We start from the raw sequence: 26,321 nt of genomic DNA on the forward strand, positions 1-26,321 counted from the left end.
GGTACAGTCGCGGAAAATACCCTTGAGGCCTGGACCTGTGGTATATTTGCTTGCATTTGTACTGAATTCATTACTAGTCCTATATGAATATGATGTAATTATACACTGGAAACCTAAATTTTAAAACAATGTAATTTAAATTTTATTGTTAAATCACATCAAACCACAGCATGCTGGGAATGGAAATATGTAACTTTTAACCACATCAACCCCAGCTTAGCTATTCTGGGGTGAACATTCGGTAGTGCATCTACAACCTTACAATATGTCAGGTTGTGACACGCTGTGAGCATGTAGATCAGCCATTTTCGGCAAAGAGATTAGGGACAAACTAGCGGATGTAGAGCCCTGCTTAAGTGGTTAAGTACATTTTTTATCTTAATTTTTAATATAGCAATTTATGAAGTAACTTAATACATTTCAGTTTGGTTGAACTTAAAACACAAAAAAACACTATCGTTCTGACATGTTTGAAAATAATTTTGGAATCACTGTACATACCAATGATACAAGGAAAATAAACCTTGAAAAAGACTGGCCCAATGAAACCTCCTCTCTTCAAATGAAGCACCAGTTATTACACCCAAATTACAGGTGTAAAAAATAACATTGTATATTCAAGTGTATTCTTAAATTTGACTTTAGCCATAATCTGATTAATTAGTCGACTAGCAGTCAGTCCATCACAGGACAAGGCACTAAAGCCTAATTTATATACTTCGTCGAACGTCAGTCTCACTTGTTGAACATTTCTTCCCTTGAAAATCATGAGAGCGACAATGTTGTATGAAGTATAAATTAGGCTTAAATATGTTTGGTTCCACAGTGGTATTCCATCCCCTGTCTACTCTTTCGTTCTCTCCTCCCTCCTTCTCCTCTCATTCAGTCTCGTTTTGCATAGAAGAGTCCCCATCTTTGGTCTCCAGTGTTGCAACGTTGCAATTTCTCACTCCATCCATTCACTATGGCGAGGTAGTCCTCTTCAGAAAATTCCTAGACAGGACAGGGTGGTTGTTAGATATTTCTTAATTGTTTCTTCATTGTATTTTAGCACTTGTGTTATAACTACACAAGTAAGTAAACTAAACATTTGCTGAAGCAATGTGTGTAAAACGTGTGCAAAGCAGATTGTGTTTTTGTTCCATAAGATTATGAATGATGCATACAAGTCTTGTGTGCTGACTTGCATGTCTGCACTATGTGTATGCATGCAGTCAATGGGCCTCATTCACTAAGCTCGTTTCCGCACATATTTTGTACTTATCGGCATTTGCGCAAATTCCCACGTTAAGAGTCTGATTCATCAATCTTATTTTGTCTGTGAATTTTTACGGATGTCCGCTCAAACTCACCCGCAAATTCAACCGATTTCTTTTTCTTTTCAGTTGACGCACTTAGAGCTGAATTATTAGTTCCCTCGTGTGTTTGCCATTTCTGCAAGTGTGGCCACAGTTTCGCCTATTGGGCTTTCACGCCAACTCCAAACTCCTATTCATTTATAGTATTGACATCACATGAACGCAGTCTTACCATCTGATGAGGATACAGTATGGATGAAATCTAGCTGTGTTCATTACTCCATTTCCAATTCTGATGTAGGACAGTGGAGGATATGTTCGTCCAAAGGACAGATTCCCCTCAGTAATCAATAAAGCTCTGATAAAACAATATCGTATATTGCCAGATTCCAGCATCATCTTTTTACCTCGGCAAAGGTGAGTGAGCAATTGTTCAGTAGATTGGGCTTATATAATATCCATTCCAAGTTTTATTAACCTTTGTCTGTGAGGTTAAAACGTTGTAAACTAACTTCTTATTCTCATTACACGTGAGAGTAGGCTATTTATTTACTTTATTAAGATCCATCGCGTGAGGCACTCGCTTGCACTGATCTACAAGTTGTCAAGTGGGTGCATCCCGCCGCATTGTAAGCTTGTACCGGTAGACCTGTCCATTTTGAAGAGTGATAATGTTTTTCGTCTGACGTTGGATGTTTCCAGTTGCCTTTTATGGTCTTAAATGGGGCATGGAAAAATGCGAAGGATCTCCACGAGAGAACGCCTCTGACTTTCAAACAAAAATGAGATACACCTGTGATCCACACATATCAGGGCTCTACACCCCCTTTCGTGAATCGCACATCAATTTGTGCTTAGAGAAAATACACTTTATTTATTTACACACAGTGAATGAGGCCCAATATGTCTCTCAATGCAAGCGCGTCTGTGTATGTGTAAGGGTGCATGCATATGTGCACATAAAATTGCCTACTGTACCTTAATGAACTCATCCTTCATTGCCTCAGCTTTCTGTAGCTCTGTCTTGATCACCTGGATGAACTGGGCAGTTCGGTCATCTGCACGCACACTGCTGAAACCAGCCTGCTCAATGAACTACAGTACATATAGAACAGAGGGACAAGAAGAGACCGACAGGTAGACAGTGGTAGGGACAAGAAGAGAAGGCAAACACAGGTAGACAGTGAGAAGGAGAAAAATAAACACAGAAGAACAAATTAACATGATTGTGTTCAACACAAACTTAAACATTATGCAAACCTGCCATCACATGTCACATTGGTTGGGAGGTTCGCCGAGGCCATTGTACAACTACAATACCCTCCGTACGTACAAACACACGCACGCACGCACGCGCACACACACACACACACGCACCGCACCGAACACACACACACACACACACACACACACACACACACACACACACACACACACACACACACACACACACACACACACACTAGGGGTGTGCCGATATATCGTCCTGCGATATATCGCGATACGTTTTCGTGACGATATGTATCGTTTTGGGGGGAAAATATATCGTAAAAATAAATAATAATAATAATAATAATCTTTTTTTTTTTACAATAATAATAATCAGGCATGCAAACAGCCCCGAGGTGAAAAGGGTGACAACATGTTGTTTTTTTTCGGGTCAGGTGTCACACTATTGCCCTATTTGGATTCAAAACGGCTATTGTAGCTGAAAAGCTACAAGTTTGCATGTCTGAATAATGCAAAAACAGAATTATTTGTTTGCATTTGCTTTTTTATATATATTATTTGCTTTATATATATTTTCATAATAAAAAAGTGCGTATCGTATCGTATCGAAATCGTATCGAAGTTGTGAGCCCAATATCGTATCGTATCGTTTGGTGAAATTAGTGTATCGGCACACCCCTAACACACACACACACACACACACACACACACACACACACACACACACACACACACACACACACACACACACACACACACACACACACACACACACACACACACACACACACACACACACACACACACACTAGAGCTAGTGGTGGTAAATGGTATAAACTGGTATGTTCATTACCAGAATATTACATGACATCTCTTGATAGGATCTAAAGAACGAAACAAAAAACAGGCTACTTAATTGACAAAACCTTTACCTTGCCATATTGTGGTGGGGTATAAAGGATGTAGCCTCTTTGCTTCACATAATTCTGGAACGGAGTTGTCCAGGGCTTCTCCCCGCAACAGTAGTCGCTAATCAGCAGCCGTCCTCCTGGCTTCAGCCATGACTTGACACAAAACACAAAAATATCCACGTTCATAACTTGTAATCATTAGTGATTAAACTCATAACTTGACATATAGTGTTTCAAGCTACACTGAAATGCCTTTTAAAACTGGTCCAATATGAATTACACATTTTTCATTATATATTACAATAAAAACATATTTAATCAAAATGTTGTCATAATGCCAATTCCCAATTTCCCATCAAGTTCCTGTCACTGCTGACCCCAGCTGGTTGGAACGGTCAGCACAATTAACATTGCCTGGTGTGGCCAGACAATATCACACTGGCAGATTCATCTGGTTTTCCAGGCTACTATTAACATCTTATTAATTAATCATTTATTTGAACGTAATCCACTAACAAAGACACAAGTTGTTACTCACATAGAAGCGCTTGAAGAGGGCCAATTTATCGTCTATGTGTAGGATGGTGTCTCTGCTGTAAATGACATCAAAGGTCTCCTCAGGGAATGACCTCTTAGTGGCATCTGCAACCTCAAATTTGACCTGTGCCAGAAGATTGTTAAATGAATGAATTAACTTTTATATTCCTTTTACAGTAAGTTATTATTACGTTTTTTGGGCGGTGAAACCGCCCCTATAAGTGAGATTTGGAAAAATGTACATTTTCCTGCGCTGTGATCTGGGCCCAGGAAATTTGTACAATTATCCTGCGCTGTGATTGGCCAATCACAGTCTATTCAGGACTGTGATTGGCCAGTGTCACATGACACATGTGCATAGCCCTATATAAGAAACCATAACTTGAAAAAAACCAAAAATTTGTTTTTTTCAAGTTATGGTTTCGTCCATCATAAAGAGTGTTTCAATAAATGTATTTATCTTTTGTACATGATTGGTTGACTCCATTCAGTATTGTGATTAGCTAGCAAGACACCGCCCACTTCACACAGGGTGTGATTTTTTTTTAGATATTCAATTCTAGAAGCAGGGATGTATTTATTGCAGATTATTGAAGGACACAATTAGAAAATATACATTTCACAAGATTTACCTTGCATTGTAACTCAAAAACAAGATTTACATTAGATATGAGAAGGAAAATAAATGATGTCCCACATCCATCTTTGCTGGTGATTCAAGTTAAACACTGGAACCTTCAATGAAGTTCCACTTGACCAATCAGTATTGGTGCAACTGCCAGAGCAAGGCACCATTCAGACTCACCAGTGGCAGCTTTTCAGCGACTGCCCTCTCTATGGCAATGTCCACCATGTTTTCCGACAGGTCCAAACCTAGCACTTCAACTCCAAATGTCTGGAAAATAACCATCATCAAAATCATGGTCATCATTCCAGTCCTTGTGATCATCATTATAATTAATAACAACATCTCCATTATCACTGCAACTGTCATCAATGCAATCCTTTATTAATCCAGATCTGATTATTCTTACTGTACCTTTGCCATGTAGAAGTCTCCTCCTCCAATACCACAGCCAATGTCCAGGACCTTCTGGCCAGGTTTCAAGTTCAGGAGGTCCACAAACTCCTAAGATCAAAAACAACAAATAGCTATTACTAAACAAGTCTGCCATTAACAAGAACATTTTATTAGAAACAATAATCTACAGTAGATAACAATAACTGTAGAAGACATTTCACTGTTTTTGTTTGTTTGATTATTATCATTATGATTGTTGTTGTTATTATTATTTGGCATTATTAGTTGTATTAGTTTTGATGGGTTATTGGTTTATTATATTATTATTATTATTTGTGGGCACCAAGGACACGCCTCTCCAGGACACTAAAGGCCTGGTTGATTGGGAAAGGGCATGCACCTGGGTGGACAAATGTTTTTTTTTACCAGCGCCAGAGAACAATGCCATGAAAAGCTGTTGGTACTATGCACATTTGGGATCAGTAAAAATATGCAAAATAAAATTCAAGCTGTGGACAATGTGTTCTTTCGCCTCCGTACAAGACAAGTCTCAAGGTGCTTCAGTGGGTTTTATTGACTTTTCTGACGGTTTGAATCAAGCCAACAAAACACAAATACAACTAGAAAAAGTGCTCCTCGGAGCACAGGTCTCCGCCAGGTCAGGTAGATTAGTGTGGGCCAGCAAAGTTCGGAATTCGCCAATCAGGCTGGAATCCGTCTTGATCACTTGACTAAAGAGATAATAATATGTACCGATCGGAGTAATACAATTTTTTTTTTTACAAAAATCAGCCTCCTGGTGGCGCTATAATCGGGCAATGTTGAAAGGGTGGCATTCGTTCCTCAATGTAGTGCAAATATGCGTGCAAAGTTTCACCGCAATTGGCGGCATTTTGTTCAAAACGGGCCACTTCAAACAGATCCGTCTTGATCACATGACTATAGAGATCATGTGCACCGATTTGCGTGAAATTTGGATAAAATCTGAAGGAATAATGTCCAAAAATGTGTTTTACATAAGTCGGCCTCCCGGTGGCGCTATAACAGGCAGATGTGAAAAATGCAGGGAAAAGGTTTGTCCTTGGCCTCTAGGGAGTGCACATACAAAGTTTTACACAGATTGGTGCACTTATAGGTAAAAACACGAATCGGCCTGTTATAGCGCCACCATGAGGCTGATTTGAAAATGTTCAAGTGGCATTTCTTCCTCAGCCTAGTGAGTATGTGTAATTTCACAACTTTGGAATCCATTCTTAGCCAATCAGGATGGAATATGAAAAATCTGAAAGACCTGTTTCATTTAATGACTATAGAGATACTGATTTGCGTGATGTTTGGATAAACTCTGTAGCAGTACTGTTAAAAAACGGGTTTTGCAAAAATCGGCATCCAGGGAATTCTGTGTACACAGTTTCACTGAGATAAAGCCAACAGTGCCAGAGATTAGCTGTCCACAGACGGACGGGACGACGGACACACGGATAGACGGACGGACAGATGGACAGGGTGCAAAACATAGTCTCGGACATGCCTTTCGGAGACAATAACATTCAAGTTTAGTTGTTGCTGGTCTCAACCCTGTCCACAAAGGCCTCATACAAGACCCACATACAGTGCCAGATTTACATGTACGGTATCAAAGGTACAGCGCAAACTGCTCTGAGTCTTAAGTGCAATTTGCTCTCTCAAAAGTTCATGGAATCAACATCTGATTAACTAAGGTAGCGTCTAATTATGCAATCAGGACATAGAACTGATCCCAATTCTGCATTTGATGGAGAGCTTAAAATGTGCTGTGGACTGGTGGAATTTGATGCTCTCAACCAAGTCAAGAAAAATAGAAGCTTTAAATTATGCTAAAATATATACAAAACAAAACATTTTGGAGTGATGCAATGCAACTCCAACTGAGAGAAATAGAATTTGGACAACTACTGCTCATAAAATGGAGACGAGCTCCTGAAAACCGACGTCAGGATTTGGTACCTTGCATTACAGGTTATTTGAACATAATAATCGTGTTTGAATGTTGAATGTCATCATTGAATGTGGGGAAACATAATTATGTATCTGTTGCACGCCACAATGTGGGGTGTGATTTTCCAGGTGCATTGCTATTGTAGATTATATTCATTGAGATGCCAGATAGTGTACTGTAGGTTAACACAGTATGGGCTGTGATATTCCAGGTGTGGTGCTATTGTAGAATCTATGTATCTAGATCTAGCAAAAATAGCTGATCCAGAAGGTCACAGTGCGTTGCATTGCAATGCGTTGAGAGCTGGTAGATCTGATTTGGTTATTTTATTAAAGTTGATAATTTTTTGTAAACGACTAATCGATTATTGTTATATATCAATCTGTACCGTTGGGCTTTCCATAAATGTATATGCATAAAGAAGAGAGATGCACTTTGCGATGACAAACAAGGTATGCTTAAAATGACAAGCAATGATATGATATGACTATTGCACAAGTATTATTCTACCAACAAGACAAGACGGGGAAAAGTAAGACCAGGAAAATCATTTTCATGATCCTTTCTCTCAGAAACGGAATTCCTCCGTGCCAACCTTAGTGGTGCTGGGCCCTCCTGTGCTAACGTATCCGGATCCAAAGATCTTCTCATAGCGTAGGATCCCACGGCGTGTGTACTGTTGGTTGTCCAGGAACTGTTGGAATGTGGTGAAGCCACCTTGTGTGGGCGAGGAGCGGGGAACCTTCTGTAGCAGCCAGCAGATCTGATTCTGGTTGTTTTTCATCTGGAGGAAGAGGACGGAGGGATAGGAGAGAGACAGAATTGGAAAGGGTGAGATGGGAGAGGATGGTGCGAGAGGGAGGGAAAGAAATGGAGAGCAGAGCTGTGTACTGTCACTGTGCCACACTGACATACTGTACAGCACAGATTGCCATTGTGTGGTGTGTTCATTGACATCAGCCATCGGCCATCAGCTCCTTGGCATGGGCACTCGGTTTTGATATGGATATTATGTATGAATTATGAAAAGGCGTTCCTACAGAAGCCTGGGCGTTCCCTTAGCTTAGGAAAGAGGGGCGTTCACTATGCGCCTCCACACTGTACTAAAGTACAGTGTGTACAGACATTTAGCAAGGACACTGAAGCTGGTGTCTGTGGTGCTGGTGCTTATGACAAATGTCCACCAGATGGCGCTTCTTACAAATGAGCGAACAGCCACCACAGCAACAAGCACTGAAGACAGTTACAGAACTAACAGCAATTGAAGTTGCAAATGCACATCCTAATGAAACATTTGCTAGATTTTAGCAATGAAAACAAATGATTAGCCTACAAAGTAGATGGCTAGGCCTACATTGAAGTTTTGTAACTTAATTTCATAAGTCTTCAAGTTCTGAAGGTTCTTGACTATATAACAAAGCTTATTTTCCGCCCTGAAATCTGACGAGTCTTCAAGTGTTGTTGCTGGGGTATTGCAAAGTACATTTGCACATACCGGTACCTGGAATTCATGTTCTGCATTTACACCCATCCAAAGCATTAGGAGCAGTGGACACTGCTAATTCAGTGCCCATCATGAGGTTGGGGATCTTACTCTAGGACATTTCATCCCCAGTGTTGGGTAACGTTACTTTTAAAAGTAACTCATGAAGTTACAAGTTTACTGCCATTAAAATGTGTTACATTACATGATTACCTGCTGAGAAAAGTAACTTGTTAGATTACTTTTAGATTACTTTTGCGTCACCAAAATAGTTCTTACTCCTTTCAACAACAAATCCAAAATAATGTGAATGGGATGGCAGTGGCTTAGGACCCCTAATTGCTCCCGATGAGCAGGTTGGTGCCTTGCATGGTTTCCTCCACCATCGGTGTATGAATGTGTGTGTGAATGGGTGAATGTATTGCACAATCATTGTAAAGCGCCTTGGATAAAGGCGCTATATAAATGCACCATTTACCATTTACTTCCATGAACCACGACGTAAAGGCTGACCTCTCTGCCTTTTCTGAATCTCTGCCATGTCGCCCGCTGAATGCGCATTGTGCAATTACGCACTGGCACTCACACCTGCAACATCTGTACGACCTCAGCACTGCACTTAAGTGACTAGCGTGCTCCTGCATTCACAGTGGTTGATTTGAAATGCATTTTGAAAAAAAACATATCATCAGTCATACCTTAACGTATGTCTGAACTTTCTTTGTCAGCACAATTTCGAAACCGAACTTCTCTGACGCTGCTGAGTCCTCCCAGTCGGGTGATGTCATAAGGTGACTGTATTCTGCCTGGGTGCGGTAGTGGGTTGGGTTGAAGTCCCTTTTACAATCGCCTGGGTGGAGACAGAAATGGTTATATGTACATATGTCAAAATGTATGTAATTTATAGCAATTAAATAGCACAAATATAATGGGTAACAGTTCTGGGTACAGTATTGGGTACACAGCTTCATCTAAGAGTAATCACCTCATAATTGACAACATATTGACCCACACTGACTGAATGCAGTACAATGGCACAGTACTTCTGTGGTACAATCACCATTATCATGACTACCGATAGTGCAGTTAATTATCGGCAACCGTTATCCTACCCTGAATAAAAGGGAACTATTAAGCATCCTGATAATTCAATTGATGTTTGCTGTGGTTAAGTTCTTCATCTAATTCTGTATGTTTCAAATCAAAGGAAACACTCCACTACCTGCGTAGTGGCAGGGTGCTCAGATGATACTGTAAAAGCAACAGAACAGAGGGGAAGAACCCTTTTGCTGTCATAGCCCAACATGGTGTCCATGAAAAGCTTCTTGACATGGCAGTCAGGGCTATGTGACTTCAAATCAATATCACGATTATTTAAAAGTTTTGCCTCGATTACGATGAATGAACTATCATTTAAAAATAATATATAGTAAAAATAGCACATGTACAAAACTGACAACATTATCATGTTTGAAACATGTAGATCAGCTATTTTTGCAATTTTTAGTTAAAAGTGGTTTAAAAAATATCTTCAAAGTGTTGCTATATAAGAAGGAAAAATGAAAAGAAAAAAAAAAGCTTCTTGATTATTCGGTTATTATTCGGTTATTGGTGCAGTACCAGATTGGTGGTTACAGGACTCCCTGAAGAAGAGAAAACCGCCAGGCATCAGCCAGCCAAGCATCTTCTCTGTCAAGGACTTCAGCTCTTCGTCACATAAATACATCAGCAGCCAGTTGGAGAAGATCACGTCAAATCTGAGGAAAACATTAACAGTATCTGAAACGTGAGGTTGGCTTTGCATGTAATCGCAAAGTGGTACCTTGATGGTGACCTTTGTATTGCAAGCTTGAGTGTAACAACGCTAACAGACTTGTTTACGGAAAGTGAAGGGGGCAAAAAAGAAAAGAAAACGAAAATCACATGTCTGTTAAAGAAAAACAAACAATCCAACAAACTCACATCCACATATCTTAAAGAATATCCTTATGGTGCAGCTGTACTGTATGTACTTAGTAAGAACTTCATATACTGTGAAAAGGATAAGGTCCTCTTTCTCAATATATAGATTGCAAGTACTGACTTTGAGCAGTATTGATTAAAGGCTTGTTGCAAACATCACATATAAATTTATATTTTGGACACAGACACAGGTGTGAGTGAATAGTGCAATATTTGAGACACAGCTTAAATGTCCAGTATAACCAAGACAGGGTCTAATAATGGCATGGCTTCCCTGTGGATCTCTGACATCATGTTAATGACATCATATTGATGACGACAGTCATAACGGTGGATGAGATTACGGATTCACAAAATGTGACAAATATGAACATTAAAAAAATATATATTCAGGGATTGACTTCCTTGGCCTAGTGGCACCAAAGAGATTTGGTGTCGATCGTTGTAGTAGCTCCAGGGGACCCCAGCAAAATGTGGAAGAGTTTAAATACTTTAACACTATTCTATTTATCAGCTATTCGAAAATAGCAGATCTACAAGCTTGTAGGTTGGCATATGTTGACGAATCTCTTATGGTGGTCCCTGGGACAAACTATTTTCAAATGGGGGTCCGCAACCAAATACATATCAATTTGGGGACCTTCACTTGAAAAGGTTTGAGAACCACTGTTCTAGAATCTAGATGATGGCTGAGCCCCTCAGTGCCACACTGTAAAAAGTATGCAATAAAAATAAAATAAAATAAAATAAAAAACAAACAAACAGTCAAACCTGTTTTTGGGGAAGTCCAGCTTTGTGACGTCAGCTTGCATAATGACTGTGTTACTATGGTGACCATTCAACTCTTTGTTCTTTTCCACGAAGCTTTCCATAAAGTCCACTGCGGTCACATGATCAGCTGTGGTCAGGAGGTGGCTAGTGTAGCGACTGCAGAGACACATGGGGCAACATTTAACGTTTGTTTGTGTAATGCACTGATTTGACATGCACACTCACTCTCTCTCTCTCACACACACACACACACACACACACACACACACACACACACACACACACACACACACACACACACACACACACACACACACACAAACACACACACATTATGCAAACCAGTATGACAAACTTAAACATTATGCAAACCTGCCTTCACATGTCACATTGGTTGGGAGGTTCACCGAGGCCATTGTACAACTACAATACCCTCCGTACACACACACACACACACACACACACACACACACACACACACACACACACACACACACACACACACACACACACACACACACACACACACACACACACATACACTACCCAATACCACCCTAACTCCAGGACACATCATAGTTATATGCGAACCTACATGAACCTGCCTTCACATGTCATGATCGCTGGAAGGTTCACCGACGTGAGTGCAAATTATCATTATATAACCACAATCAACTCATACCCTCCATAAAAATGCACACACACACACACACACACACACGCACGCACACGCACACGCACACGCACACGCACACGCACACGCACGCACACACTCACTAACCCAATACCAGCCCCCAACTCCAGGACCCTCTGTCCGGATAGGCTGGGCAGCAAAGAGAGGATTTCTGGCAGCTCCTCCTTGGTCAGCTCTCTGGCGTGAGAATCCAGCATCATCTCCTCCACAGTGGCCTGCTTGGAGTGCTCCTTCCAGAATTCAGTCATGGTGTTACGGACTGCTGTGGGGAATGTGTTAAAATAAAAAACCTAAGTACAGTGTTTCAGTTGTGCTCCTCAGGTTAGTTTTTCCCATATATAGGGAGGGACCCTAGCTAGGGTTGGGATACAGAACCGGAGGAACCGGAGGAACTGGAGCCAACATTGAGGAACCGGAATCGGTTCTAACACTTTTCGAAACGTTTCCGCTTCGAAACCAGTTTTATCACACAGAGCTGGTATGTGGTGGACTTTACGTCTGCTATAAAATTAGAATACCATTGGTTCTCAAACTTAAGGTCCATTTGGTTCCATTCCTACACTCTCAGAGTTACAGACCTGTAAGTGTCCATTCAGAACCCCCTCACGTAAGCCAGAAGGTCCCTGGACCTCACTTTGAGAACCACTAAATATGTATGATTGAATTTGTGTTTATCAAATATTTTAATGAAGGCCAAAATTATATAGATTTAGTAAAATATGAAATCATTAAAGGGAACGTTAAGGAATTGAACCTTTAAGAGGGGATCGTTAAGATCCTAAAGGATCCCAACCCTAAACTTGGCCACAAATGTAGATAACTGGACATTGCCCAATACATTTAGTATTGACTTTTAGTCAATTCAAGCTAGACAGGGGAACCTGCTGCTAACCTCCCACAGCCATATGCTTCGTTTCACAAGGCCAGCTGAGTGCAAGGTTAAGAACCTGCAACAAGCGAATTAATTGAAATTGTAAGCGATGTTATCTCTATAAAGCAGGTTTTGAATTTGAAATTTGGTGTTGAGCCATATTGTAATTCAACGCTACATGCAGATGAACTTTTAGTGCAAGTTTTTCAAACCTAATCCCAAACAAAAAAAGCAAGTCTGGAACAAAGATTAGCAATTTGTCAAATCTGATTACGGCACTCTCCAGACAACAGAAAGAAACTATAGAAACTCCAGCTCCACTGGATTAGGTGAAATTTCAATAATAGCCATTGATCTAGAGCACTTATCTTCAGTTTCGAAGACAACTTAAGCCGACCTTTTGATTTTTCTATTTTCTATTGTGTCTAGACTTTCAGTCAATATGTGCCGACAAGTGATATGTGACTGACAAGCCCTATTGTTAACCACTTAAGCCCTATTAAAAAATCTGATCTACAAGCTCACAAAACGTCATTTCCTAATGCATTGTGAGCTTGTAGATCTGCTAAATTTGAACGTTTTAGAAAGATTTTTGAAATATTTCGCCTACGGAAATGATGCCCAAAATGATGTCGCCAGGGTTAAAGTGGTTAATGACTTACGGAAACAGACAATTCAGCCATCAACATCTCAAAATGTGTGCAACGTCATTCTCAGGTCAGTGAGGTAAAAGAAATAACAGATTAAGCTCTCTACAGATAATCAAACCTTCAACGTGTGAATGTGTAACCACTTTTCAAACCCAGGCCTCCTGCTTTGGAAACCAAACATCTACCACTCCAGCAAAGGAGAATCCCAGCCAAGAGATAATACTAGAATTCTGGGCTACTCTGCTGTATGCTCCATGCAAACAACTTACTGCACAGTGCACACACACACACACACACACACACACACACACACACACACACACACACACACACACACACACACACACACACACACACACACACACACACACACACACACACACACACATACACACACCCATAACTCGTGACAATAACACACACACACACACACACACACACACACACACACACACACACACACACACACACACACACACACACACACACACACACACACACACACACACACACACACACACACACACACACACAGACTGATGGTTAGTAATAACTACGTTCTACACCATACAGTAGGGCTGGGTGATACAGTATGTGGACAAAATCAAATATCATTATATTTTTGACCAAATACCACAATATCAACATTGTGACAATAATATCAATTAACATTTTCATAAATAGTGAAAATAGCAGATCTACAAGCTCACAACATGCCAGGTTGTAGATCAGCTATTTCCAACTTTTTGACAATTTTTTAAAGAAAAGTAAAAGATGCCTTAGCACAATATCATGAAAAAAGTAAAATGAGCATTCTGATTCAGCTGCATACATGCAAGAATACCGAAATATATGATTTTATATGTCATATGGCAACTTGCTCAAATAAAAAAATATTTGAAACTAAAATCCCAGACAATGTCTTGTCACAATAAAGATATCATATTGATATATTGGCCCAGCCCTAATATGCAGTCAAAAAAAGAAAAGAAAAAGACAATCACTTCCACAGGTTTGACTGCACATTATGCATCCTGTTACGTGATAGGCTGTTGCAACCAACCCTTACAGAAACATGACCATTGACCAATCAGATGGATTTGTCTTCTAAAAGCAATAAAGCATCAATCAACAACTCAAGAGTGAGTAAAGCCACCAAACCAGCAGCAATCCACTGATTTGTTACCATCATGCCTGCCAAAAGATGATGCAATCAGTCATAGGGATGCAACCATCCAGTAACCTTTAGCTGTCAACAACACTAAACAGCTCGTGAAAGCAAAGCAGCGAGGGAAGGGATGCTAAGCAGCAACCTGGGTTATTTGACAGCAGCTGTCAAATAACCCAGGTTGCTGCTGCTAAAGTCAATGATTTAAATTGAAATCATTGACACATTACACAGCATAGCATGCAGCAGTAAAGGATTACTTCCACCAGTAATGAACCATTTGGATAGAACAGCACATGGCAGATCAGATCCACCGGACTCAACAATGTCCAAACTTCTGTGTCAAGCATTTGACAATCATCAGGCACACATGAATATGGTAAATTACTGAGCTAACGCAAACAGACCCGAAGTAACAGTCCATATTAGCTTGCTCATACCTGTCTCCATTTCTCTCTCTCTCTGGTTGATTTTTAGTAATGTTTCAGAAATGGTTCATCAGCATTGCCTGTGGTTCACGTTAGCTTTGGTACAGTGATATATACTGCAGCGTGTGGTGGTCCGTGTTTAAATAAGGTATGATGATGAGAGAGCCGCGTGGAGGAGGAGGAGGAGGAGGTCGTCAGGTGGAGGATTGACCACTGGGATGCGTCCAAATTGAGGGGAGGGGAGGGAGCAGTGCACGAACACATGTGAATAATAATCATTGTGGGCGAAAGGGTCCGAGGCAACGTTAACGTGGGAATTTCCCTTACCTTATCACAGGCCTTGACTGATGTGCGCTAGATTGTCTCGCAAGATCTGTTGTTATTCCCAGATACAATCGGATTACAGACGTGGTTGTTGGTCATCCATGTGCACACACCCCCCCCACGCACACACACAGAGAGAGAGAGAGAGAGAGAGAGAGAGAGAGAGAGAGAGAGAGAGAGAGAGAGAATATCATTTAGTCATCGTTATTATTTTTGCGACAGAAATTACATTTAGCAACATAATAGTGACACTATGAGTCGGTGCATTTCCACGAGCTGTTATCACTTACCGAGGTCCTTTCGCCTGTTTTTTTGTACCTTCTCTCCTTTCCTCTGTTCTGCTGACGCGTATGAAACGCTCGGCATGCGCAGATTGCGCAACATTGCCTCAGGCAGCCTAATGTACTGACTGACATGGGAGAGGGGGGGGGGGGGTCTGTCTGGACAGTATGTGCATAGGTATAACGTGTCAATTTATTTATTATGTAATATTGGCTACCTAGTGTGTTGTAAGGACACATTCATACGTGGCATAGTAAGCGAACAGCACTTAAAGGGATAGTTCACCCCCAAAATTACTTTTTTTCCTATCGATTAGTCACCCCATGGAGACTTGAATTCATGGATATGTTTTGGGTGAACTATCCCTTTAAGGTGCTCTAAGATATATTTTATGGTTAAAACAAAAAAAGATGTTTGTAAAAACGTTGGTATGGAGTGTTTGATCAGCAGGGTGTATACTGTTATAAGGGGTTCTGCCCATCTCTCCTGCTCTTAAATAATTAAAATACATTTTCAGGTGGGTCACCAATTTCATCCTATCAGGAGAGACTCAGAGGACCCATTTATCAGCTTCTATTTTATAATTAGTCTGCTCATGTTTTTTCCCCTATATATATATATATATATATATGTATGTATGTATGTATATATATGTATGTATATATGTATATATGTGTGTATATATGTATATATATATAGTGAATTTATCTAGAGAAGAATTCATTTATCTTTTCATGTACAAAACGTTTCAGGATGACATTTCAGTTCAAGTTCTAGAGACACTATCTCAATGTATTTTAAACTATATGATCTCAACATATATATATATTTATAAATCTAAATTATCTAGGGGAAAGAGCGGCCTAAGAGACAGATATGAGGACACAGAGAAGGCCTTGGTGACACAAGAGCAGGTCAGTTTCAATATGTAACCTATAAGTGTGTGTGTGTGTGTGTGTGTGTGTGTGTGTGTGTGTGTGTGTGTGTGTGTGTGTGTGTGTGTGTGTGTGTGAGAGTGTGTGAGTGTGTGTGTGTGTGTGTGTGTGTGTGTGTGTGTGTGTGTGTGTGTGTGTGTGTGTGTGTGTGTGTGTGTGTGTGTGTGTGTGTGTGTGTGTGTGTGTGTTTAATCCCTGGTGGGTTAGCCTTTGTGTGACTTTTGCCACAGTTGCCGTTGGAAAAACCACATCCAAAGTTCGCTGTAGCCATGTCAGCCAGGAATGGTGACTTTTTGGGAAACTTTTTGACGCTACTGATTAAGGCACACACGATGGCTGAAAAGTTACCAGTGTGTGGGTCAAACAGATATTTGTCTTGATCCAAGGGGATCCAAGGGGATCTCCAGTCAATGTAACATATTGATGTTCTCATTGTTTTAGATGGTCTAATCTGATTAGATTTTGGATTGATTAGACTCTAATCAATACTTGTGAATAATATTACCCATTTACTAGACTAGAGTAAATTTAAATATATATATATGGATATATAGATATATAGATATAAAGATATATCTACCTACCTACCTACCTACCTACCTACCTACCTACCTACCTACCTAGCTACCTACCTACCTACCTACCTACCTACCTACCTACCTACCTACCTACCTACCTACCTACCTACCTACCTACCTACCTACCTACCTACCTACCTACCGACCCAAGTTTACAATGTATTGATGGTTTACGTGGTTAATGGTCTGAAAATACATATTAACATGAATCCAACATATTAATTTTATGTGTAAAATGTGTATATAAATAAATAAAAACATTAATTTACACAACACTGATGATAATGCTTTCAAACAAGTCTATGAAGCTATCTATGAAATCTATGAAAAAGTTTAATCTGCAACACAATTTTATACAGTATGTAATTTTCTCTCACCGTAGTAGGCTATGTATGTACTATGTACTATGTAGTATGTAATTCTTCTCTCAGCGTTGAAGACCCCAGTATACATGCGTATATAAGCACAGACATATTCTAAGAATAGAATGGCCCCTTTGACATTAAACAGAACCCAGTGTTAAACACGTTATATGAATTTTGTAACACTGCCAACATGTAAATAATACCTACTGGGATGTCATCTGTCTTTGAAGTCTTGCATGTGTAGTCTATTTTCCTAATGCTTCTGACACGTGCGTAGGTTAAAATGGGTTTAAAAGAGAAGCTCAAAGCCCCCACCCCCCCTGAATTACAATACACATTGTAATCACACATTGGATACACTCAGTGTTAATTCAAGTGCACAAATGGAACCAAATTGAACCCTTAGCCATTTGATTCCATTATTTGTACACACTCTGTACTGTACATCAACACACTGTTTAGAGTACTTTTGGTAACACGCTGGGCATTGCCAATTAGGCATGGATATTCAATTACGTATGGGGATGGGCAGAGCTGTAGACTTGAGACTTGAGGCCGACCTCAAGTCGCACATGTCACAAAAATCAGTAACGAGAAAGTGACGACTAGTTGCAGGGTCTGTTTATTTTTGCCAAGCTGTAAAAATAGAGTAATGGCTTATTCAAAGAACAAAAGCAACTTTAATTCTATCGTTATCAAAGGCCTATACCCTTTGCTTTGCACAAAGTTCTGCCTTTCTGTAGTGTTTGTTTGGAGTATTTTTGGCTACATGCTGGGCATTGCCAATTAGGCATGGATATTCAATTAAGTATGGGGATGGGCAGAGCTGTAGACTTGAGGCTTGTACTCAAGTCGGACATAGGTCACAAAAATCAGGACTATAGTGACTTCACTTGACTTGAATTCAGTGCTTTTATGGAGGCCCTAAGTAGAAATTGTTAATGAGGCGCTCCACCCACCCACTCACCACTACAACAACCCTTTTAAATTCTACAATAAAGAAAACAGGTTTGGTCCGGTGTGTCTAAGGCTTTAGAATAAGTCACACAACCACAGAGGTAAAGGCTCACTTTATCAACAGATGTTTAAATACCTTGCCATTTAAAATGCTGATTTAGAATGTTGATTTAGAATTTTATATCTACATATATATCTACTTATATCTAAGATGTATGTTCATCAGCAGATAGAGAAACTAATGTAATTTTACATTTATCTTATCTCTCTAAATCCATCATGGCTGTGTTAATTTTTACCAAAAGGTGGCAGCAAAGCCCATCTACGGCTATATTAGCGTGCCTATGTAATGTAATGATTTTATAATACCATCACTTCACTTGCTCATTGCTTTCAATAGTGAAATTGCTATTGTGGCATGCATTTAAAAGAGAGATCATAATATGATCATCATCACATTATAGAGATATATTTTTCCCACAGGCAGCTTTGGGCGAGACTCACCCAATGCAATTTCATGGTTCATCGTATTACATGTACCAAACGCTAAGGTCAAATATGTCATGAAGAAAGGAACATATGATTGTGGGATCGCTAAAGCGATCACACTACTGTTATTGTCAACACCGTTTTTTGACCCCTAACTAGTCCTTCATACTTTTAGCTACAAACTCCGTTCCAACTCTTCAACGTTCGGCCTACTCAGGACATGTCGGCTACCATTTGAATTTTTGAAATAATTTGTACTTTTAGAGATATTTCACTTTTTACTTCTAAAAAACTCCCATTCATTTCAATGGAGAAATTCATACTTTTAGATAGAAACTCCGTTCCAACTCTATAACGTTCAGCCTACTTAGGACATATTGGCTACCATTAGATTTTTTTGAAATAATTTGTACTTTTAGAGATATTTCACTTTTTAAATAGTAAAAATACTTAAAAGTTGATAAAAAGAGTAAAAATACTTAAAAGTTGTAAAAATTAGTAAAAGCTACTTTAAAGTAAATAAAGTGACTAAAAATACTTTAAAGTAAATAAAGTTGAGTAAAAATACTTAAGAGTACTTATATTGAGTAAAAATACTTAAAAGTACTCAAAATGAGTAAAAATACTTAAAAGTTGAAAAAAATAGTAAAAATACTTAAAAGTTGATAAAAAGAGTAAAAATACTTAAAAGTTGTAAAAATTTGTAAAAGCTACTTTAAAGTAAATAAAGTGACTAAAAATACTTTAAAGTAAGTACCTTGATTAAAAATACTTAAGAGTACTTATACTGAGTAAAAATACTTAAAAGTACTCAACATGAGTAAAAATACTTAAAAGTTGAAAAAAATTGTAAAAATACTTAAAAGTTGTAAAAATTACTAAAAAATACTTTAAAGTAAATAAAGTGACTAAAAATAATTTAAAGTAAATACCCTTTAGAACCTTTCAAACCTTTAGAACCTCTTAAACCTTTAGAACCTCTTAAACCTTTCAAACCTTTCAAACCTTTCAAACCTTTCAAACCTTTCAAACCTTTAGAACCTTTCAAACCTTTAGAACCTCTTAAACCTTTCAAACCTTTAGAACCTCTTAAACCTTTCAAACCTTTCAAACCTTTCAAACCTTTCAAACCTTTCAAACCTTTAGAACCATTCAAAGCTTTAGAACCTTTAGAACCTTTCAAACCTTTAGAACCTCTTAAACCTTTCAAACCTTTCAAACCTCTTAAACCTTTCAAACCTTTCAAACCTTTAGAACCTTTCAAAACTTTAGAACCTTTAAAACCTTTAAAACCTTTAAAACCTTTAAACCTTTCAAACCTTTAACTCTACTAACACTATCAATACTCAATACCATCAACATTCTTAGCGATCCCACACTGTTTCTTCAGGAACAGTACCTTCTAGTTTATATAGCTACTGCTAATTATGTTAACACAGTAAACAACAAGCAAATGGGCCTAAGAGGGATGAGGCCTGACTTGCCTCAAATAAAATTGGACATAAAAAAATACTCAAAAATTACCACTTGGAATTGCACAGAAAAAAACAGCTTTGGAAAGATCATGTTCTTGCATGTGTGTAGGTTTCTTGTCTAATTCTCCGTAACATACTCACTATGGGATATCAGCGCCCCCTGGCGTTGATGCAGAGCTACATACCATAAACTCCCGGGCCATTCATTGGCTGAGAAGGGTATGTCACGTGTCCGGTAGACCGGAAGAGGTATAAAACCTCTTGCGTGACGTGGCTCATCCTCTTTCGCTTCTCTGCATGGCAGATGCAACAGCTCAAGACATACCTTAATAATAACAAACGTAACTTTGATCAGGACAGAAACCAGCTTTAGCCCACTCGGTGGTACTTGTACTAACCAACGGGTTTTCCTCCTATAAAAAAAAAAAAAAAAGTTTTATTATTTCCGCTCCCGCGGCTATCTTCTCTTTCTTTCTTTTACTGCTAAAGCAAGTTTTCCTCCTTTGAGTTTTCCGCGCTCTTAGCCTTGCGGCTGAAAGCTAACAGGTTAGCTCGAGTTGGAGGTTCCACGTCCCTGCGTATTGCTTCTCTGCCGCTTGATGATCGCCGGGGATGACGCTCATGGTTTCTGCGTCTCGTGCCTCGGTCTCTACGGGGCCGAGGCATTTCCAAGATGCACCGGGACGCTGCGAGGACTGCGCTCTGTTCTCCACGCTGCACCTCGATAGCCGCTTAGCCAGGGCAGCGCCCTGGCTGCGGGAGGCAGCGACGTCTCGTCCCCGGTCGTCGCGGATCCAGCAACACCCCGCATGGACACCGGCCCAGGGAACGTGAGTGGTGGGGCCCACCACGTGCGCTCACAGTCCACAATGGGCCCTCCGGCAGTCCCGGCTGCGAGCGGCGTTAGCCCCCGCTCGCAGCACCTCCAGGCTGCTACACAAGCCGTGCTACGCAGCACTGCAGCAGCCGCTAGCACCGTGTCTGGGGGAACCACCCAGGTGCAACTACCTAGCGGCACTTCCTCCCCCTCTTCCCAGCCGTCTACTCCGCTGCCACAGCAAGCGTACCGGGCCAGCGGTGCGTCGCCAGGAGACAACGAAGGGGCTCCAGCGACGGCAGCATAGGCGAGGGGAGAACGAGGCAGAAGCTCGTGAGTGAGTTAGCCCAGACTAGCTACGTTAGCTGCTTCGCTAGGTTAACGTCGCCTTAGTCAGGCAGTGTTTTTGTTGGCTTAACACCCATGCAACAGGTTATTAACAGCGTTGTCCTAGCCTAGCTTGCCTCGCTAGGATAACACCAGCTTGTTAGCCTTCTCACTCTGTGTATCGAGCAAACCTCGGGGGCTTCTGAAGACCTTGGACAGGCTCATCGGGCGCCATTGGGACACATGTTGTTTTTGTCATAAGAATATGTTAAAACGTTCATGCTGTTTACTGTTTCTGTGCCTGCTCTTGTTTCATACTCATGTTCCAAGTACTTAAAGCACGTTAGCACATTAGCAGACTCTAACCGGTGCACAGACCGGTTCAGCCCCCCCCTCCCCCCCGGCCGTGCTGGGGAAGAGGACCGTGGCTTTACAGGCCTCGATGGACAAGATGGACGGCTCCTCGACTGCCAGAAGGCCATGTTTAGTGAAAACGAATGTGTGTTTAAAAGTACAAATTTTTTTCTGCCAAAGAAATAAATGTGTTACATGTTACAAACAATCTCGTTCTTTCACGTGGCTTGAGAGCAGCGGAGCAGTGGAGTCCCCTACCGCGGGCTTCTCTGCTCCAGTGCTCTCTGTATATAAGCCCATAATGTCTGTGATGCCCGAACTCCGGTATCCCAGACATTGATGGGATAATATCTGTGCATGTAATGTAAATGTATCAACGTTCTCATTTGCATAAGCCCACACTGTCTAGAACACCCGAGTCCCGATGTTCTAGACATTGTTTCACGTGGCTTGAGAGCAGCGGAGCAGTGGAGTCCCCTACCGCGGGCTTCTCTGCTCCAATGCTCTCTGTATATAAGCCCATAATGTCTGTGATGCCCGAACTCCGGTATCCCAGACATTGATGGGATAATATCTGTGCATGTAATGTAAATGTATCAACGTTCTCAATTACATAAGCCCACACTGTCTAGAACACCCGAGACCCGATGTTCTAGACATTGTTGGATAACATCTGTGCATGTTTAAGGTAATATAAAAACCCACATCACCCCTGTCCGCCAGAGGGCGCAAATGCGCCAGTGGAATGGGGTCACGTCGGTTTTGCCTTTCGCCTCACAGGCTTCCGTCTCACGGGTCGCAGCGAAACGCCACTGTGGACCGGAAGTCCTTGAGTCAGAAAGAGCGGACCTCTGTCTCCGCCGTTTTGGAGGGACAGATGCCCCCTTTCCCGCACCGCCTCACGATTTGCAGGCCACGTTCGCCTTTAACGAGCGACAAAGCATCCCCTACGGGGAGGAAGGTTTTGTCGCCTCACAGGCATCCGTCCCACAGGAAGTGCCCAAGCACCACTGTGAACCGGAAGTACTCGCCTCACGATTTGCAGGCCACGTTCGCCTTTAACGAGCGACGAAGCATCCCCTACGGGGAGGAAGGTTTTGTCGCCTCACAGGCATCCGTCCCACAGGAAGTGCCCAAGCACCACTGTGAACCGGAAGTACTTCGGTCAGACATGACCCCTTGGCCGTACCGCCTCACGTTCGCCGCTGGAGGGCGACAAAGCACCTCCTAGGGAGGACGACTTTGTCGACAAGATGGCGGCGGCCAGAGTAGGTTAGGAAGAGAGTAATGACAGTAGCGTCGATCCCATTGTGAGAATGGAATGCGGAAGTGCTCTGTCTACGTCAATGAGATAGTTCCAATGTTGGAACTATAGCCCATAGAGGCCCGCTTTGCGGCGAGATCACAGCGTGACGTTACTCTCTCTTCTACACTCTGGCGACGGCCAAGGTAGGATTAATCATTGATATATATATCCAGTGGAGTGATTTAATTTTCACTGTATATATCTTTGGGCTTAATTCTGACGCCTGGGTTTTTCCCCGTGGCCAGTCTCGTGACTCCTCCGAGTCCTCCGTTGGCCCGAGGGTTAGCACCGCCGGCGGCAGTGGCAGCGTCACTGGTCCCCATGGCAACGGTCCCCATGGCAACGCTCCCACTCTCCGAGCGGCCGGTGACGTCATCGTCCAAGCCACTCGCTTGGTGTGTGAAGCAATGGGAGGTTTGCAAATTCGAATCCTTAGGTATTGCTCACAATACTAAAGGGTTTCAGGCTGCATTTCTCCACAACACCCCCCGTGACAGAAAAAGTATTGTTTTCCCGTGCAAGGGGTCCAGCAGCCAATACTCTGAGGGAGGAAGTCTCCTTCCTTTTGAGCATGGGCGCTATTAAAGAATTACTTCCGATACTTCTGTTTACTATCCCAGTACATCAGCGTTACACTGTGTGTGTACAGGGTTTTTCAGTACAGCAGTGACACACTGTGATTGTACTGATCAACTCCCCTGATCCGCAACAACACATTGTGGTTGTACTGGTGTGTTTTCCACGTGCTCTTATGCATATAATCTCCTATGTCGGACACGGTGTTGTTCCTCTCATGCGGAGGATAAGGCAACCATGTCTCTGAGAGAGGGGGTTCTCTCTCTCTCCATAGTGAGAATGTTACGAAGAATTTGTCAAGAAACTCGAGGTTACGTTGTAACCCCGGTTTCCTTAGAGTTCAGAGTAACATAGTCAGAGAACTATCTATGTATCGGAACCAACTGGTTTTCTATTCGTAATATTTTCTGGTGGAAAAAAAGGGGGGGGGGGGTACGACCCATTCTGAATCTGAAGGGTCTCATTAAATACTTGGGTCAAAGAGCGGACCTCTGTCTCCGCCATTTTGGAGGGACAGATGCCCCCTTTGCCGTAATGCCTCACGGACTACAGACCTCGTTCGCCACTAACGAGCGACAAAGCACTCCCTACGGGGAGGACGACTTTGTCGACGCTCCGTCCGGAGCCTTTGGGCTCAGACGAGAGGGCGACGGCCAAGGTAGGCTTATTTCGGACGGCCCCGTTTGCCAGGTTGACAGCGCCGTTGGTTTCCATGGAAACACACAGGCTGCGCTGGCGGACAAACCGGATGCTGACGTCAGGCGAGGCCCCCGTGACCGGTCACGTGACCCCGCCGGGTCCTAACGGACCGTTAGTACCTCTACTGCCTCGAGCGGTCACCTCAGGGTTAGCACCGCTGGCGGCGGTGGCAGCGTCGCTGGTCCCCATGGCAACGCACACAGGGTTAGCGCTGCTAGCACCAGTAGTAGCGTCTTTGGTCCCCATGGCAACGCACACACAAAAAACGGTTCCCTTGGAAACGGATCTCAACGTTTCTTGGCTCATGGTGGTTTAGCCTTGACTAGCTTGTTAGCTGCTAGGTTTGCATAACCTCCAGTCAGGCTACTGTTGCTTCGATTGGCGGCTAACTGGCCTCACTAACAACAACACATTGCAGTGTTGTTTTTTGGTGCAGCGCATAGCCAGCCCCGCTAAAGCAACACCACGGTGGCCACCTACCACCGCTACCCTTCCACGGTCTCTAACGGCCCCGCATGTGCGGGTCCGCTGGATCACGTGGCGACATCACCGGTCCAGTTGGAAACGTGTGCGTTGTCCGCACTGGGTGACATCAGAGCCCCTACTAACTCGCTTGCTGAGGCAGCTTGTTGGAGAGTTTGCAGTCCGGAACTGTTTACTATCCCGGTACTTCAGTGGTACACTGTGTGTGTAGGGGTTTTTCAGTACATCAGTGACACACTGTGGTTGTACTGGTCAGCTCCCCTGATCAACAACAACACACTATGGTTGTACTGGTGTGTGACCCTCTTTGCGGACGGTGCGTTAAGGAGATGGGTGGACCAGCATTGTTTTCGATGCTTGTTTCCATGTTCCTTTCTATCCACCACGGTCAGGAGGTGGCGCGGCACACCGACGTGACCGTTTCCCCACTTGACGTCGCGGGGTTTTTCACCGTCACCGTCCGTCGAGCGTCTTGGTCCCGTCTCAGCGGACCACCTTCATAGGGGATCTCGCTGGGCTAGACCAGGCTCACGGCGCGTCTGTCCCGGGCGGGATAGACAGCTTTTCGGCCTATGGTCTTCTCGCGTGAGGCGACAAGTCACATACAGGCTATGCGTGCAGGCGACGGGTCTCATTCTCAAGGTTTCGAGGTTGTCATGTCCTGGTCAGAACCGACAACACCACGACCGTGTGCTATGCCAAAAAGCAGGGAGGCCTGGCCTCTCCAGTGTTGGACAGGCTAGCTGGCGATCTGACGCTGTGGTGCGACGCGCGCCTTACGTCAACCAGAGCCTCACAGGTACCGGGCCTCCTGAACAGCGGAGCGACTCTGTTGTCCAGGGGCATTTTTTGGTACGCAGATTGGCCTCTCCTCTGGAGATAACAAGCCAGATCTGGGCCAGGTTGGCCGACTGAACTGCTTTATGCATTCCCGTCACTGGAGTGGTCCTCTCAACTTGGAGAGGGTCAGACTCCACGGACTGTCAGTGCCACTGGTGGCACTGGCGTGGGGCGTGTGGAGGTTAGGAGTAATCCTCTCCTCTACAACGAGCCCTGGGCCCTCCCCCCGATCAGAGATCTGCTACGGCAGGCAGGGGTCGGGATTTTCCACAAGCAACCTCAGGACCTAGACCGGTGGGCTTGGCCCGTGAGGGGGAGACCTTGACTTCTTATGGCCTGCCCCCTGAGGTGGTAGCTACCATCCAGGGGGCGAGGACCCTTTCCACGAGGTCTGCGTACGACGACAGGTAGAACCTGTTCGTGTCATGGTGTCTGAGTCAGTCACCGCCGGTTGAGGCCTTCCGGGCCTCGGTACGCAGCATCCTCATGTTCTTGCAGGACAAATTGAACCA

At 42.5% G+C, this 26,321-nt stretch overlaps 1 protein-coding gene across 2 annotated transcripts; it reads right to left on the reverse strand.

Moving 5' to 3' along the window:
* Window positions 1–251: 251 nt before the first annotated feature.
* On the reverse strand, window positions 252–15,657 carry pmt (phosphoethanolamine methyltransferase). Of its 2 annotated transcripts, none has more exons than XM_080417001.1 (13): window positions 15,617–15,657; window positions 15,330–15,375; window positions 11,973–12,147; window positions 11,192–11,347; window positions 10,079–10,215; window positions 9,157–9,308; window positions 7,571–7,759; window positions 5,016–5,105; window positions 4,782–4,871; window positions 3,978–4,100; window positions 3,461–3,592; window positions 2,277–2,393; window positions 252–993 (listed from the first exon to the last, which is right to left on the reverse strand). In XM_080417001.1, exons 3-13 carry the CDS (start codon window positions 12,131–12,133, stop codon window positions 883–885), a joined length of 1,458 nt encoding a protein of 485 aa, XP_080273127.1. In that variant the 5' UTR covers window positions 12,134–12,147; window positions 15,330–15,375; window positions 15,617–15,657; the 3' UTR covers window positions 252–882. The 2 variants fall into 2 exon arrangements, with proteins under 2 accessions (XP_080273127.1, XP_080273128.1); XM_080417002.1 differs by having other exon boundaries at window positions 11,973–12,144; window positions 15,617–15,639.
* Window positions 15,658–26,321: the final 10,664 nt, after the last annotated feature.

The sequence above is a fragment of the Gymnoscopelus braueri genome (genome assembly GCF_963280865.1).
Source record: "Gymnoscopelus braueri genome assembly, chromosome: 20".
Lineage (NCBI taxonomy): Eukaryota > Metazoa > Chordata > Actinopteri > Myctophiformes > Myctophidae > Gymnoscopelus > Gymnoscopelus braueri.

What these genes read in the sequence shown, in the direction of transcription:
- pmt (XM_080417001.1), bottom strand. Translation starts at nt 12,133, where the DNA reads ATGACTGAATTCTGGAAGGAGCACTCCAAGCAGGCCACTGTGGAGGAG. An exon ending in GAGTTGGGGGCTGGTATTGG is followed by an intron (nt 11,348 to 11,972) that starts GTTAGTGAGTGT and finishes GTGTCTCTGCAG; the next exon opens with TCGCTACACTAGCCACCTCC. An exon ending in AAGTTCAGACATACGTTAAG is followed by an intron (nt 7,760 to 9,156) that starts GTATGACTGATG and finishes CTCTTCCTCCAG; the next exon opens with ATGAAAAACAACCAGAATCA.